This window comes from Acromyrmex echinatior, chromosome 3, assembly GCF_024713525.1.
Source record: "Acromyrmex echinatior isolate Ae372 chromosome 3, ASM2471352v2, whole genome shotgun sequence".
NCBI classification, from domain to species: domain Eukaryota; kingdom Metazoa; phylum Arthropoda; class Insecta; order Hymenoptera; family Formicidae; genus Acromyrmex; species Acromyrmex echinatior.
This window is the reverse complement of record NC_141854.1, coordinates 21828995-21843087: the sequence shown is the minus strand read 5'-3', so window position 1 is coordinate 21843087 and position 14093 is coordinate 21828995. Positions and strand designations below refer to the sequence as shown.

General features: G+C 34.2%; 1 protein-coding gene and 1 long non-coding RNA gene across 4 annotated transcripts in view; one reads left to right on the top strand and one right to left on the bottom strand.

Moving 5' to 3' along the window:
- Positions 1 to 5798: 5798 nt before the first annotated feature.
- LOC147910353 (uncharacterized) lies at positions 5799 to 9333 on the bottom strand. Its single transcript, XR_015544649.1, has 2 exons — positions 9153 to 9333; positions 5799 to 8805 (listed from the first exon to the last, which is right to left on the bottom strand). It is a non-coding gene; the product is annotated as an uncharacterized LOC147910353 (long non-coding RNA).
- Positions 9334 to 9338: 5 nt separating this feature from the next.
- LOC105143271 (uncharacterized) overlaps positions 9339 to 14093 on the top strand; it is a 51482-nt gene continuing 46727 nt past the window's right edge. The window contains exons 1-3 of one of the 3 annotated variants that reach the window (XM_087404833.1): positions 9339 to 9647; positions 9772 to 9987; positions 10417 to 10757. In XM_087404833.1, coding sequence (XP_087260959.1) covers positions 10615 to 10757 — 143 coding nt within the window. In that variant the 5' untranslated portion in view covers positions 9339 to 9647; positions 9772 to 9987; positions 10417 to 10614. The remainder of the gene's footprint in view (positions 9648 to 9771; positions 9988 to 10416; positions 10758 to 14093) is intronic. The other 2 variants (XM_087404835.1, XM_087404834.1) reach the window with 2 other exon arrangements.

Sequence of the window (14093 nt, the reverse complement as noted above, 5' to 3'; positions counted from 1 at the left end):
TATAAAATTTTATATGTAAATTTAAATTTTATAATTCTTTACACATTGGAGAGTAATCGTTACGAATTTACATAGTTATAATTTGAGTCAAATCAAATTCTGTATCAGAGAGTTGGTTCAATATTTAAGATTTGTTGAGCAGTTTAATTCTGTCATGCTATGACGTCATATAAAATTATGATTTCCCTTTGACTTTATTCACTTTCCGTGTGTGGGATTACAGATAACCAGATTGAGGTATTGGATGTTGCCTCGTGAGAATAGAAACGTGTTCCGGGTGTGCGATTAAAGGAAAAAAGGAGCGGTTTGTCATGGCGCTACATACAGTTTGCCCACATTTTCTCGTAGTCGTGCACCTGCCGCAGATAAGAGAAGCATGTGACAAGTATTGTAAATGCGGGGTCCTTTTCGTGGCAAACACTGGACGCTTCTTTTTCGAAATCTTTTAACTTTGATTACTCTCCGAGGACAAATCTACGATAAGTAGGTATAGAAAATGATGTGCTAAGAGCAAACGAAGCAGCTTTACGCGATATTTTTATATGTACTTTTACGACGAATTTCTGTTGTAGCAAGAATTGGAGCATATTTATTCTTGACTTTTAGCAGCTTTTTATCGATCGGGCAAAAATTACACACGTCATAGGTCATAGGTTCGCCTACGTAGTTTTTCAGGATTGTGAGAGGGAGGAAGTATATTTCCTGTGTGAAATCATGATGTAAGGTAGAAATTATGAGCGACAGCGAGAAAGTCTAGTACTCTAAAGTCTAAAGTATGCGGTGAAGGATTGAAATTGTTGAGTGTTTAATTGATCGCGCGAATTTTCAGCTATAATCAAACCGTTGACCAACAAATTTATTGCTTTTTGCGAGCAATAAATGGCTCTTATTTTGCATACATGCTTTTCTCGCAGACTTCTTAGCGGAAGGATGCGGAACGATATCATATTAGAAGGGATTTCCCCGTAAGGAATCCTCGATGACGATCGATTCATCGAGGATTCCTTACGGGGAAACCCCTTCTAATATGATATCGCGTGTGAGCGGCGGTGTGAGTGTCGTTAGCCTGGAAGATCGCGAAAACACGTCGATAGCGACGTAGTTGGGTAACGCGGTGCGGATCGCCATGGTTTCGAAGTAACGCGGACAAACCCTGGCGGTCGGTGGGGCCGGGCGTTCGCGTTGGGAAGAAAACCTGGCGCTAATGCCACGTTAAGGCCGAATTACAGGGCACGCGGGTGGAATGCCGGCGCGCGTTACGACGAGCCGCGGGCACGGCAGCGTCGACGATGAAATCGGAAGTCGGTGCCGTGCCGGGGTATTTATCGACCCCGTTGCCATGCCAGCCCTACGTGTACACAAGACCACCACCCGGCCGTCATTATGGATCACGGTAGTCCGGTCGACCCCGACCCGTGTACACCTGCACTTGCGACTCGCGTGCGTGCGTGCGTGCGTGCGTGCGTGCGTACGCGCGAAATCAGATTGCTACGGCCTGAGGTAAGAAAAGCGACGATTAATCGTCCGCTCGCGGAAAGGCCGCTGCCGCACCAGCACTTTTCCGCCTGCTTGAGATAGCAGAGCGAATTCGCTCAAAGTTGGCACGTATAGAATGTCTGCAATAATTATATTATATAATACCACAGTATTCTTGTTAATGCCATTTTGAACTAATTAAGAAATTTGTAGATGAAAGAAGGGGAATACCCCACATGTATGTACGTTCCGCATCCACAAGTTTGGGAGTGAAACAAGGGTAACAACACATTGAGCCATATGGAATGAATTTTAAGCATTGGGGAAGGTCGTTAATCATTAATGAGCTGTCGCAATTATTATTTTTAATTGTATCTAAATAACAAACACGCGCACGAGCCTATTAATTGTTTATTAATTATTAAAATCATGCTCCGTCATCTTGGTTAAAATATTGACTGTTAAGTAGATTAGTTTACATTATAATAACTCTATATAAAAGAAGTATAAAAGTTTGTACAAATGAACTGAACTGTTATAAGAAAGCATTAGCATTTGATGGCGATCGATTTTATTGGCTACAAAGTGATCGCGTTAATGCTACCTTGGGTAGGCGGCATTCGGAAATGGGAAGTGACGTCAGCAGGTAGAATCGGCGTTGATACTATAGAGGTAATTTGAATCGACGAGCAAACGAGAGAAGAGTGACAGTGACTGAGAGATACAGCGAATGATGAGGGTGTAGTGGAATAATATCTATTCAAAGATTCAAACTAATCTCCGCTGCAGTGGTGTAATCTGAAATTAACTTTTAGATTTTGATGTCGATAATAAAGTTTTATACACAAAAGAAATGAAAAATTATGATATATTTTTATTCATTATTAGACACAATATTACACGACAGACGTAATTGTAAATTTTTTTTTAGAATTATATATACTCATGCGTATCTTAACAATGAAAGCTAAAGTTGCGGACGCTTGAAAGTACAGATGTACTCTTGCATTTCCCCATAATCCTCCCTTCCTCTTTCTATTTCCTCTTTCTATTTTGTAATTTGTACGCTCTGGCGCATTAGAAAGAGTCTAGTTGCATTAATTAGAATTTTGGTTGAAAATGGACAAATTAAAATTTTCTAATTCTATTATAATTCTAATCAAATTAACCAGAATTCTGATTGATATGATCAGAATTTTCTGGTTCGTTCAGAAATTTTCAACCAGAAATTTTTCTCAGTATATCTGCCTAAGGCTATTGCGAAATTGTTATTTATTCGACTTTTTCTGTCAGCATACTGTGAATACCGAAGGCGTTTGTTTTTTTAACTCAGTCAACGTTCTGTTTTATTTGGAGTAAACAATATATTATTTTATTCTATGTAAATATTGTTTTTGATATTTTTGTACACTACGTTTCGTTTTAAAATCTTTCTAAAAGCAAAAGCGACATGAGCTTTATTTTAGAAACTCGTTTTGACAATAATAATAACATTTTATCGTCAGATGTTTTGGCGCAAGATATCGATGATGTTACTGATATCAATTGACATTAATATGGAGAAGGATGACTGTTGAAATTTGAATATTGATAACATATGGTTTGAATACGTTAGTGGTTGCAGTATTTTAATTTCATTATTACAGAAACGTATGCAATTTTCAAGGTTTGTTTTCTGTAGCTGAACTAGTGTATATTTTTAGAACTTAAAGTGAGATACATGTTTGATATTTGTAGAAATCATGAAAGAGAGTTTTTGGGTACAACACGATGCTGTAAACGCTTTGAAGTATTTTTTAACTGGTCAGTTTGTAAAATTCTTTCTTCTAATTGATCCATAAAATATTTCAAAGTACTTGTAGCGAGATTTTGACCACAGTACAGTCTAGTGCAGGAACAAAAAACAGATCATAAGTTTAGTAAGAATTCTGTTTATATCTCAACTATCAGTTTGTCAAATCATTTTGTCAAATTAGTAGAGAGTAAAGAAAATAGAAAAATATTAAAAAAAGATATTACAAAGCATTTTTGACAACGTTCACCAAATACGTTTATAATTGCGTTTATCAATTTATCAAAGTGCTTAAGACTGTATTTAAGAGAAAGGTCGATTAACTCTTTCTATTGTTTTCCGATAATAATAACGTACCTTGAAAAACATTTCAAATATTTTTATTCAGCGCCTTAAAAGAAATTATTTTGGTTATCTTGTATTTATCACATATTTGTCATAAATGTGATCGAAGAGCACAGCAAAAAAAAAAAGGTGTGAAGGACTGAATAGATATAAAGCAAGGGGTCACTGGATAGAGCAGGTGGGTCCACTTGCACCTGATGCTTGTGTGCCGCTTCCGTCCAGTTGTATTTCAACCGTAAATTTACGATTCCGTGTGTCCGAGGCGTGACCGATTGCATGAAGTACATATATTTATTTATAAAACCTACACAGTAGATAGTCGCAATTAAATGTAACTGTTACAATTGCGTGCTGCTAATTACTCGAATAACGTTAAATAGAATTTAAAAGTGATGGTCGTGTGATGCTGTTACCAAGTGCAACTAAATCTTAAATCAGTCTGTGTGAAGTAATATAATAGCATCGTCGTGTAATACACAATATTTAGAAAGTTTTACAAATAATATTATAATATATTCTATAATACTTATATAGATAGGCGCAAATCCAAATCGATCGATTGTGAAAGGTTAAAAGATGCATATCTTTCACTAAGCCCGCCAGCTCAAAGCGGCGAATCACGAAAAAACTCGCGATTGCGAATCACGAAAGAGCGATATGCGTGGGACGACGTATTACGTGTGTGGTTCGACGATGATTTGTAATCGCAAACGCCGTCGCAAGAAATGTTTCGGATGTCGTGCTCTGCGTAGCTGCTAACCCGCTCGCGGAATTATTAATCACCCTCTGGCATGCATTATGATATCGTCGTTCTATTGTTCGCTCCGAGCGAATGACGGAGCGAAGGAGAGATATTTGAGAAATACGAGAAAGATGATCAATCAATGGTCAGGTAATGTAAGAGAAGGATGCAGAGGTAACGATGGTTGAAAATGTACATAGGGATAGGATGACGTGAAGAATTATGTGAAATTATGTTTGCTTTATATAAGCAAACGAAGAAATTGAATAGATGCAGAAACAACTGTAGATTCCATGAAAGCAGATCGAAAAAGGCAGGCAGAGCCGACAGAGGAGCGAACATGGAAGCAAGAACTGAATGAAGTAAGTGCGCACGCGGCCGTACTTCCGGTTTCTCCTCTTCTACTGCGTCGTCTGTTTTCTTTTACTTCTCTTTCTATAATGACCGTTCCTTTCTCTTCTCACTGTATTCGTATTTTAAAGCGCATGTGCCTTTCGTGTACGCGCATTCTGATAAATTATTATTGTATTTCGTTGTCCTATGCTGAATTGCATTTCTTAAAGCCGCGGTTAGGACCGATATCAGATTATATAAAGGAAATACGAGAGATAGAGAGAAACAGAAAATTTTTATATCCTATTAGTTCTCTTTGTGCAAATACAGATATTATGTACGATACTTTTTGGTGAAGTGATTATTGCTAAAGTAAAGTATCAATGCTTTTCTGTCTAATTTGACATAATTTTTATATATCTTTATTTATTAAGATACTTAATGTTGAAAATAAATTACCAAAGAAGATAGATTTCTAAGCAATTTTGCTAAAAGAATGTATCGTTTAAACTTATTGTAGAAGATATGACTGACAGAGAAAATAAGCGATTTCTACGATATCCTCCATAAATTTTATATGTTAAGGAATGTTAAGTATTTAGATTTATCTTGGAATGTGCAATTTCATTAAGTGAGTTGTTTGCATGCAACTCGTCTATTGCTGGGAAAGTATGTTACAATTTTGCTTTAGAAATTCGTCGACCGATTTCCTTGCGACTACAATGATCTCGTCTAGTGGTTCGTATGTACTCGACACGCATGGTCGCGAGTCGCTTGACTTTTCAGGTTTAATCCCGAATTGGAGCACGACGACTTCTGGAAAACGTGTTAATCGAATTGGCCGATCTGTATACTGTCGGATCATCTCGAGAGCGTGAGAGTTCGATCTGTAAGAACTATCTTTTATTTATATTTATCCATTTTCATTTCCTTGGATTTTTCTGGATTTGATAACTCAAACTTTTTTTTATCTAAACAGTCAGAAGAGGGAATTTTTATGACATTTTTATCAATATCAAACCAAGTTCAAATTTATCCTTATTGATAGCTTTTTTTTTATATATTTTGGATGACAAGGAGAAATATAAAAAAATGAACAAGCGCAAAACGGTTAGTGCAAATTGCAACAGAATCGAAAGAATTTTATTTACAAATTTATTACAAATTATTAAAAATAAAGTAGTTATTGCAGTATAAATATTTCAATTAATAACGTAACATAACGGATACAGAACCACCACATAAATGCAATACTTTGTGTTTTACATGTACATTGAAAAAATGATTAATAGCTAGAAATAAAACATCACGCGATTAATATTTGGTTATAAATGAGCTTATTTTCACGCATATACATATACGTATACGTGCGCCTTAATACATGTGAATAAATGCATGAGGATAGCGCGAGAGTCCTGCCGAATCGATATGCCTTTGCCAAGAAAACGTCACGAAAAAGTCCATCAATCATTGCGTACACAGGCGTAATGTCAGTGAGCGTATACAGCTCACACGTATACGCGTTTACTCTCTCTGGCGGATATTCGATACAAGACAGAGAGAAAGAGAAGGGCAAGAGAAAGAGAGAGAAAGAGAGGCAATTTATTTATGCTCGATACAGTGGAAATCAATGACGGAGTTAATCGAGTCGGCCAAACGGTATTTTCAGCGATCTTTTTTTAGTGAGATGGTTAAATTATAATAAAAATTGTCCTTTTAAAATTAATGTAGCATAACGCCTACATACAGGGTGTTTAAAGTCTGCCCACATCCCCTATTTTCAGCAACAGTTTAAAATCGCTAAATATGTACAATATTTGTATATGTACATATTTGATGATTTCGAAAAGCTGCACTAATTGTGAGTAACTCTTCGAAATGGTCAAACGTATTTCATGATTTTTCATAATTTTAAATAGTTTTCGAAATATAGAAGGCAGGACAGACTTTATAGATACCCTGTATATTTGCAACAACGCTAACATTGGGAAATGTAAAAATATTTTTATTGATATATAAAAATAATATGTATAAAAAATAATTTAATAAACATGTAAATCAGTTAAAAGTAAATTAAAATTGTAGAAAAGATCATTCTGTGTGAAAAAAAAGCCATTTAAATTTTTTAGAGTGTCTGCTATATTTAACGCAGCCAAAATGAAGCTGTAAATTAGTTATGGGAATATAATTTACATTAGTGTCAGGATACGTAACATAAACTCGGCATTACAAAATTTCTAGACACTGATGGAAGGGAGGAGCCTAAAACCCTCTGAAGTGTCGGAGAGCTCGCAAGCTCGTAAGCTCGTACGCACGCTATACGTCCAATAAACGAACGAGCAAAAAGAGTTTCGAGCTTGTCGTGTTTCCAAGAACATTTTGTTCGATCGATACAGCCTGCCATTATTGCTGGTAGATAGGCTGTGCTGTTACGCTCGTCTTCTCTCTTGCATACGTATATCATCTATGTTCATGTCGCTCATATATGATTATAATGCTTGTTTTATTATCTTACGCGCTTTGACCGATAGAAAAAAAGGATTTTCATTTTTTCTGATTGCGATATCATGAAATACGACAATTATACGATTATTATTTGATATTTTGTAAAGATTGGTTTGTATTATACTGATAATAATAATATTGCACGCAAAATTTCATCTCTCTTTTTTGACATATAAATAATTATCTCATGAAAAATTATATGTAATTATACGAATATATAATTGTTTACATATATACGTATTTTTATCTAATGTATTTCTAGAATATATAATAATATAAGTGTTAACGGTTTTAAAATTCAAATAATTAGAGCATGTCTTTGTCAATTAATGTCTTCTACTATAAAATCGTATATGTATTTTTTTTTAATTCTGGAAATCAAGATGATGAAAAATTACTATGTTTATATGACTGAAGAAAGATCGCTTCGTAATATTATGTGATTAGATACTTGATAACATAGTTTTTTCTATTCGCACAAGTATTAGTGAAGAAACGGTAACTGCGTTACTTTCCTCGGTCAACGTTAATTTGTAATTCAAGACAAGTTGACGGTAAAAGGGTGGCGGGTCGTAGTGGCGCCGGTCGTTGGAAAGAATACCTGCTACATTATTGCCACATAGTTTTTCTACCACTATGAAAATTAGCACAAGCACTGGGACAATCGATCCGTTTAATACAGATGTCTACGTACGTACACGCGTATAGTTTAAATATTCCTGGGAACTAATCCAACTCTAGTTTACTTCTCTTTTTTGCATAACTATACAAAGTGAGTACTCTTCAATATCAATGATTCGTGCATTATTTTTGGTTTTGCTTAGATAGACAATTAAAATTAATTTTCTCCATTAATAGTTAGCATTTATTTTTATATATAATATTCAGTTTGCATTCTTGTATGCATTACTGTATAAATTTTCATGATTACAAGATATATAAATTTTTTATGATTCTCTCTCTCTCTCTTTTGTTATGGTTTATAATTTATGAATGTATTATTAACAAATATTCTATTTAGTTTTCATAATTTAATTTTATGGGATATGATATCTTAAATTTTTTTTTCTCAAAATACATATGATTCTCTCTCTCTCTCTCTCTCTCTCTCTTTTGTTATGGTTTATAATTTATGAATGTATTATTAACAAATATTCTATTTAGTTTTCATAATTTAATTTTATGGGATATGATATCTTAAATTTTTTTTCCTCAAAATACATAATACACAGGATATACATGTAGAAAAAGAATAATAATAATTCAGAGCTAATCTCGTATCCAGAGTTAGATCGTGATTATTATTAACATATTATCAAGACGGAACTATATATACGAACTTCCGTAAGAATCTGTTCAACACTGTCTTTTTACCCTCGATGGTAGAAACCACCGTCTAAACCAGCTCGTATAAGCCAACTCCTGTTCCTACGTATACGAGTAAACTATTGATCCGTGAGTAGTCACGCGATTCTGTCGTAGAACGCCACTCAAACTCCTGTGCCTTTTTCCTCCCTAGTCTCTTTTCTCATTCCTTCTCTCTCTTTGTATCCTTGAACGTTCGTAAGAAATCTCTGCATTTTAGTCGTTCTTAAAAATAGTTTTTCCTTTCCTATAAAAATCGTAGAGTCATCTAAGGTCTTTTCGGTCAAGTCCTATTACTAAATATTTACATACAATGGTTGACACTGTCTACTTAAAATATATTTTGTTGATAACAGGGATTATTATCATAATATATTAGAGGCATATATTAATAATTTAAATAACAGTAAACTTCAACGTATATATAGATTAACTTATAAAAATATTATTTTAGCATACATAGCCACGTATAATACAAAGGAAAGAAATTCGCTAGCTCCGAAAACTGGTCTGATTGTCTATCCAATTAAATCTCTCAAACAGGAAACGTCGAGGTGTGGATAGGACGTAATATCAAACCAGGAATAACCTTACCCTTTTATTTCATTCACGCACTACCCTCTTCCTCCCCTCTCCCTCATTGTTACGAAGCCTCACCACTATTGTTACCATCGCTGGCGAACAGCAACGACCACCTTCGCCGACTTCGCCAACGCCATCATCACCTTCTCGTCTACCTCCACCCTTAACTCACCCCATTTCCCTCGCTTTATCACCTGCCATCACCGGCTAGCTCGCGCAGTATATACCTACCTACCTACGACGGCGCGCCTCGGTTAGGTCTTATCGGTAATGGTCCTATTTTTGGAATCTCCGCCCATTCTTTGCGTGACCCACCTCCGCAGCAACTTCCCCTCTCGTAGCTCGTGGTTTATAACCCTTCGAACGAGGGGTTTTAATTCGGATCTCTCTCTGAGTGTGGCGAGAACGCGCCAAGAGACCCCGCGGGATGTCCCTTTTTGTAAATTAAAGAAATCGATGGAGGACGTGAGGAGGTCGCCATGGAATAAGTCCACGTGGAGATACTATGTAAAAAGTTTTTGATTTTTCTAGCTTATTTTATATGAGATTGGTTCGATACATTGATTTTGAACAATATGAAGATGGATACATTGAATCACGACGCATACTGGACTTTTTTTTATTTCCTTAGGAAAGTAGAAGAATATGCCTCAGTTTATGAAAGAGAAAGAAATTCGAATTAGCGTTGCTTGAATCTTCGAGCCGAAGAGTCGGTTGGCGTGACTCGGTTCACGGATCGATAAACAGACCGGAGGTTCCCGACTAACCAGTCTCGGGTCACGAGAATATTATTAAGCGCGCCACGCCGGTGCTTTTCCGACGGGCCGAGCGAATCCAACTCTTATCGGTAATTTTGTTTCACATCCCAAGAAAATCATTAAGATGTGGTTTTAAACTGCTTGTAAATGCATTTTGTTTTGTTTAAATTGCTCAAAGTCTCGACGGTACTTGGGATATCGCGATGACCATCGTTATCTCATCATCGTATCGATTATTATAAATTCTTCTAGTAATATTCAAAGTTAATAATGCAGCAAGAAGTGAAAACATGAAAAAAAGGAAAATGAAAAGATTTTTCACTATTCGCTGTGAGGATCAAATATTTTCTAAAAACATGTCGAATATAAATTTTCGACAACATTTATAAATTATCATTTTTATTTAAAATTTTTTAAAATTATTTTGCCAGCCTATTCTTTTGCTTTTCTCTTTTTAACGATAATCTTCAATTAGGCTTTTGCGATAACGATATTTCAATATCCGTTGTGTTTTTCAGAATTATCGCGGTTTTTGAGGATAACACTATCGATCACTATCATTTTGTCATTATCATTTTGATCGTGGATGCATATCGAAGAAATGAAAACAAGGGGACGTTCATTTTGATAGTGAAGAAAGTAGGGAGGTAGAGAAGTGAAAATATGCACACGACGTGGTGGCGTGTGCTTAGGCGCCATATGTCGCGCGGTCATTCATGTCCACGTATACTTCATGTAACTTTTTTGATGTATGCACTATACGTGGATCTACGTACATACGTCGTTACCTACCTTCCAATATCAGCTATAAGTGCGATATCGTGGTTAGGATTGCTCGTGGGGTAGGATTGCTCGTAAAGTAAGTATTAAGAGAAATATCATTTTGTGCTCGGCGCTACTATAACGTCTAGCAAATTGGAAAAATTGTATCTTCTAAAAAGTGAAGTATCTCTAATAGTATTAGATGTACAAATAAGTTTTCGCCGTTTGACAAAAGACGGCGCCACTATCAAGCTATGGTTAAAATTGTCTGATGTAAAACATTATATCGTAAGGTTGGACATCTGTCAACAACATAACCTTGAAATACTAGCGATTTTGTATCAGCATCATATATTTTTTTTTGTGCGAAAATGCCGAGTTTTGAGCCGAATAAGCGGGAACTTTTGATTTACTTCTTTAATTTGAAGAAATCTGCAGCTGAGGCTCATCGATTGCTTGTAGAAGCATATAAGCTGCCTTAAGTGAGAGAAGTTGTCGTGAATGGTTTCAAAAATTTAAGAACGGTGAATTTGACGTCGAAGACAAAGAACATAGCTGAAGGCCGAAGACGCGGAATTGGAAGCATTATTGAATGAAGATTCGTGCCAAACGCAAAAAGAACTTGCACTTACATTTTAACTTACATCAATAAAACATTATGTATCGTTCTTTCACAATAAATGCTTAATTTTTGATAAAAAACGGCGAAAACTTATTTGTACACCTAATATTATCTAACAAAACCAACAAGGAAATACAAAATAATTCCATCTGTATCTTTCATTGAAATACTCGTTGCAATTCCTATAATTTGATTTAAGCTTATTTATAATTTTCTATGTAAATTTGACGAATACAATGTTTACATATGGAAATATTATGGTCTATCTTTGAGATTTATTTGATTTATCTTGATGTCATTTTTTATTTTGTTTCTCAATTTAGAAATATTCCTACGTTAAAAAGTAACGTAATGCTCTTGATACGAAATAGACTAGCATTAATTGTTATGCATCGCCGCGTTGCTACGAGTACTATGCTCGGAGAAAACAGTGAGGGAAAAGTGCGAAAGAGAGTCAGAGGATGGAACCACTTCTATGTAATAGTCGTCTTTTTTCCCAAATAAAACTTGCTTGTACTTTCATCATGTTGAGCTAAACGGAATTGAAGGTTGAATGATTTCATTGGTTGACCGAAGGATATATTTCTATCATAAACGGGCAATGAAATGTAATGAAGAAATTTATGATGGGCAACTCTCACTTATTCTGAAAAGGCAGATGTGAAAGCAGTAAAAGTGAAAGATCTTTCATTCGTTGAACTGATTATTCAAATCCATCATTGATGTACAATTTTATTTATATGTTATTATTATATTATTATTAGAATTTTATTTACAATTAAATTAGAATTTAAATAAATTTTTATTGAGCATACACAAGATGCATACATTGTAAAATGGCACTGTAAAATTATAGTAGTTTAATTTATAATTGCAATAACACACACATCTAACATCTATTTTGTTTCAATTTTCAGCTCTTTATTATGTTTATTAGAGCAGTTTTAACAAATTGCAACTCATACAATAATAACATACTTAATAGTATTATGGAACTGCTAACTTACTTTCTAATTATTCATCATAATCAATGTTACGTCTTGCACAATGTTATGTCTGCAAACTTGTTACTCGTAGAATGCAAATATTTTCTAATTTATCGATGTAACAATATTTCAACAATCGGAACATTTTTGCTTGCATAAAATGAAATTATCGCGGTTATATAGTTTTCTTTATTTCTAGGAAAAGAAATTGTATGATTGAATTTATTTTTTCGTAATACAACAGGTATGGAATTTGCGCAGAAACCGTTCTTATTGTAGATAGAATAGAAATTTGTAAATTGTCATACGATAGACGGATAAATATATCTTAATCTTTTTAATCTCGGCATCTTGAAAAAATATATTAGTAAGCACAAATCAGTCAATAAACATCTAGGAAATAAAAATATCTTCTTTTATTTTTATATCTTTTATTTTCAACATTATAAATATGTAAAAACATTTATTCTTTAACTTACTAGTAAAAAATAAATACTTTTTTTAATAAAATACGATTTCTATTTGTCATAAAAAATTACTTTGTTGTAGATGTTTTTTGCTAAAGTTTAAGTCAGGTACATGGATAAACATCGAAATAATTTTTTTTTTAAGATAATTTATACACATTTACATGATTACAATTTTGGCAAAGAAAGCATAAATCCGCTGATCGTGCAAGTGATGAAAGAAAATTTCATCCGCAATGCAGTCGACAACGGGCACCTGCGAAATTATGCCTGACGGTTTTTTTGAAGTAGCTTACTTGAAAAGTCACGCGATACAACGTTGTGGTCTTTGTGCTTTGAAAGACTCTTGCGGTATAATTCAATGACCGATACAATGACCGCTTTTTTCAAATTATTTTTATTCATTATTCATGTTAGATCAAAACACATTAAAAATGAAGCTAAAGAATATTCTTGAACCTATTTCAATACACATTTTTAGTAATGCATTAGTAATGCTTATACATTATCTGATTATTATATATACAAAATTAAGATATTTATTTAATTATGTACAGAATTTTGTTAATTTTATATACATATTATTTTTTTTTTCATTGAAATAAATTTTTTCGCTATCAGTTCAATATTAGTACGAATAAAAAAAGAATCATTAAATTGAATAAAATTAGAATTATTTGTTCGTTATTTTTTCAGTTAAATGAATTAAGAAAAATATTTTTTCTTGATTATCTTTTTAAAATTTTTATTTTTGTCACTTATGATCTTTTTTATTTTAATGCAAATTACAAATGGTCGATAACCGTATAGTTTATTTCAATAAAGATTATTTCTTCAATATATATAATTATACTAAAATTTTGCGAAATGATTTCTTTTCGTCATCGGATTGACAACTGAAATATACGTGAAGTCTGGTATGGCAAAGACGAGCACATTGTTGGTGAAGCTTGGTTTCGGTAGTTGGTAGCCGCAGTGCTGGCGCAGCGCCCTGACCTCAAAACATGGATCGATAGAAAACTTCCTTCCTTCGCTTTGCGCCACGTTCTCCGTGCAGACTTATTGTTAGTGGACTTGGTGGTAGGCTGAAGAAGGTGCAAGAAGATGAATATTCCTCGGGGAAACTTGAGACGCTTGTTTAACCGATGAAGATTAGTGCAATGAAAAAAGTACCAAGTGGAAAAACTATCTAAAAACGTCCACATTATTTGCGTAACATTATTTAAATCATTATTGACATTATCACATATTTCTGTCGCAAATGATTCTGAATCATTTCTTTTTTCCTGGTCATAAATAATCATTAAAAAAAAGAGCTTGCAGAGGTGCAATTAATAAATTTAAAAGCTGTAGAGAGG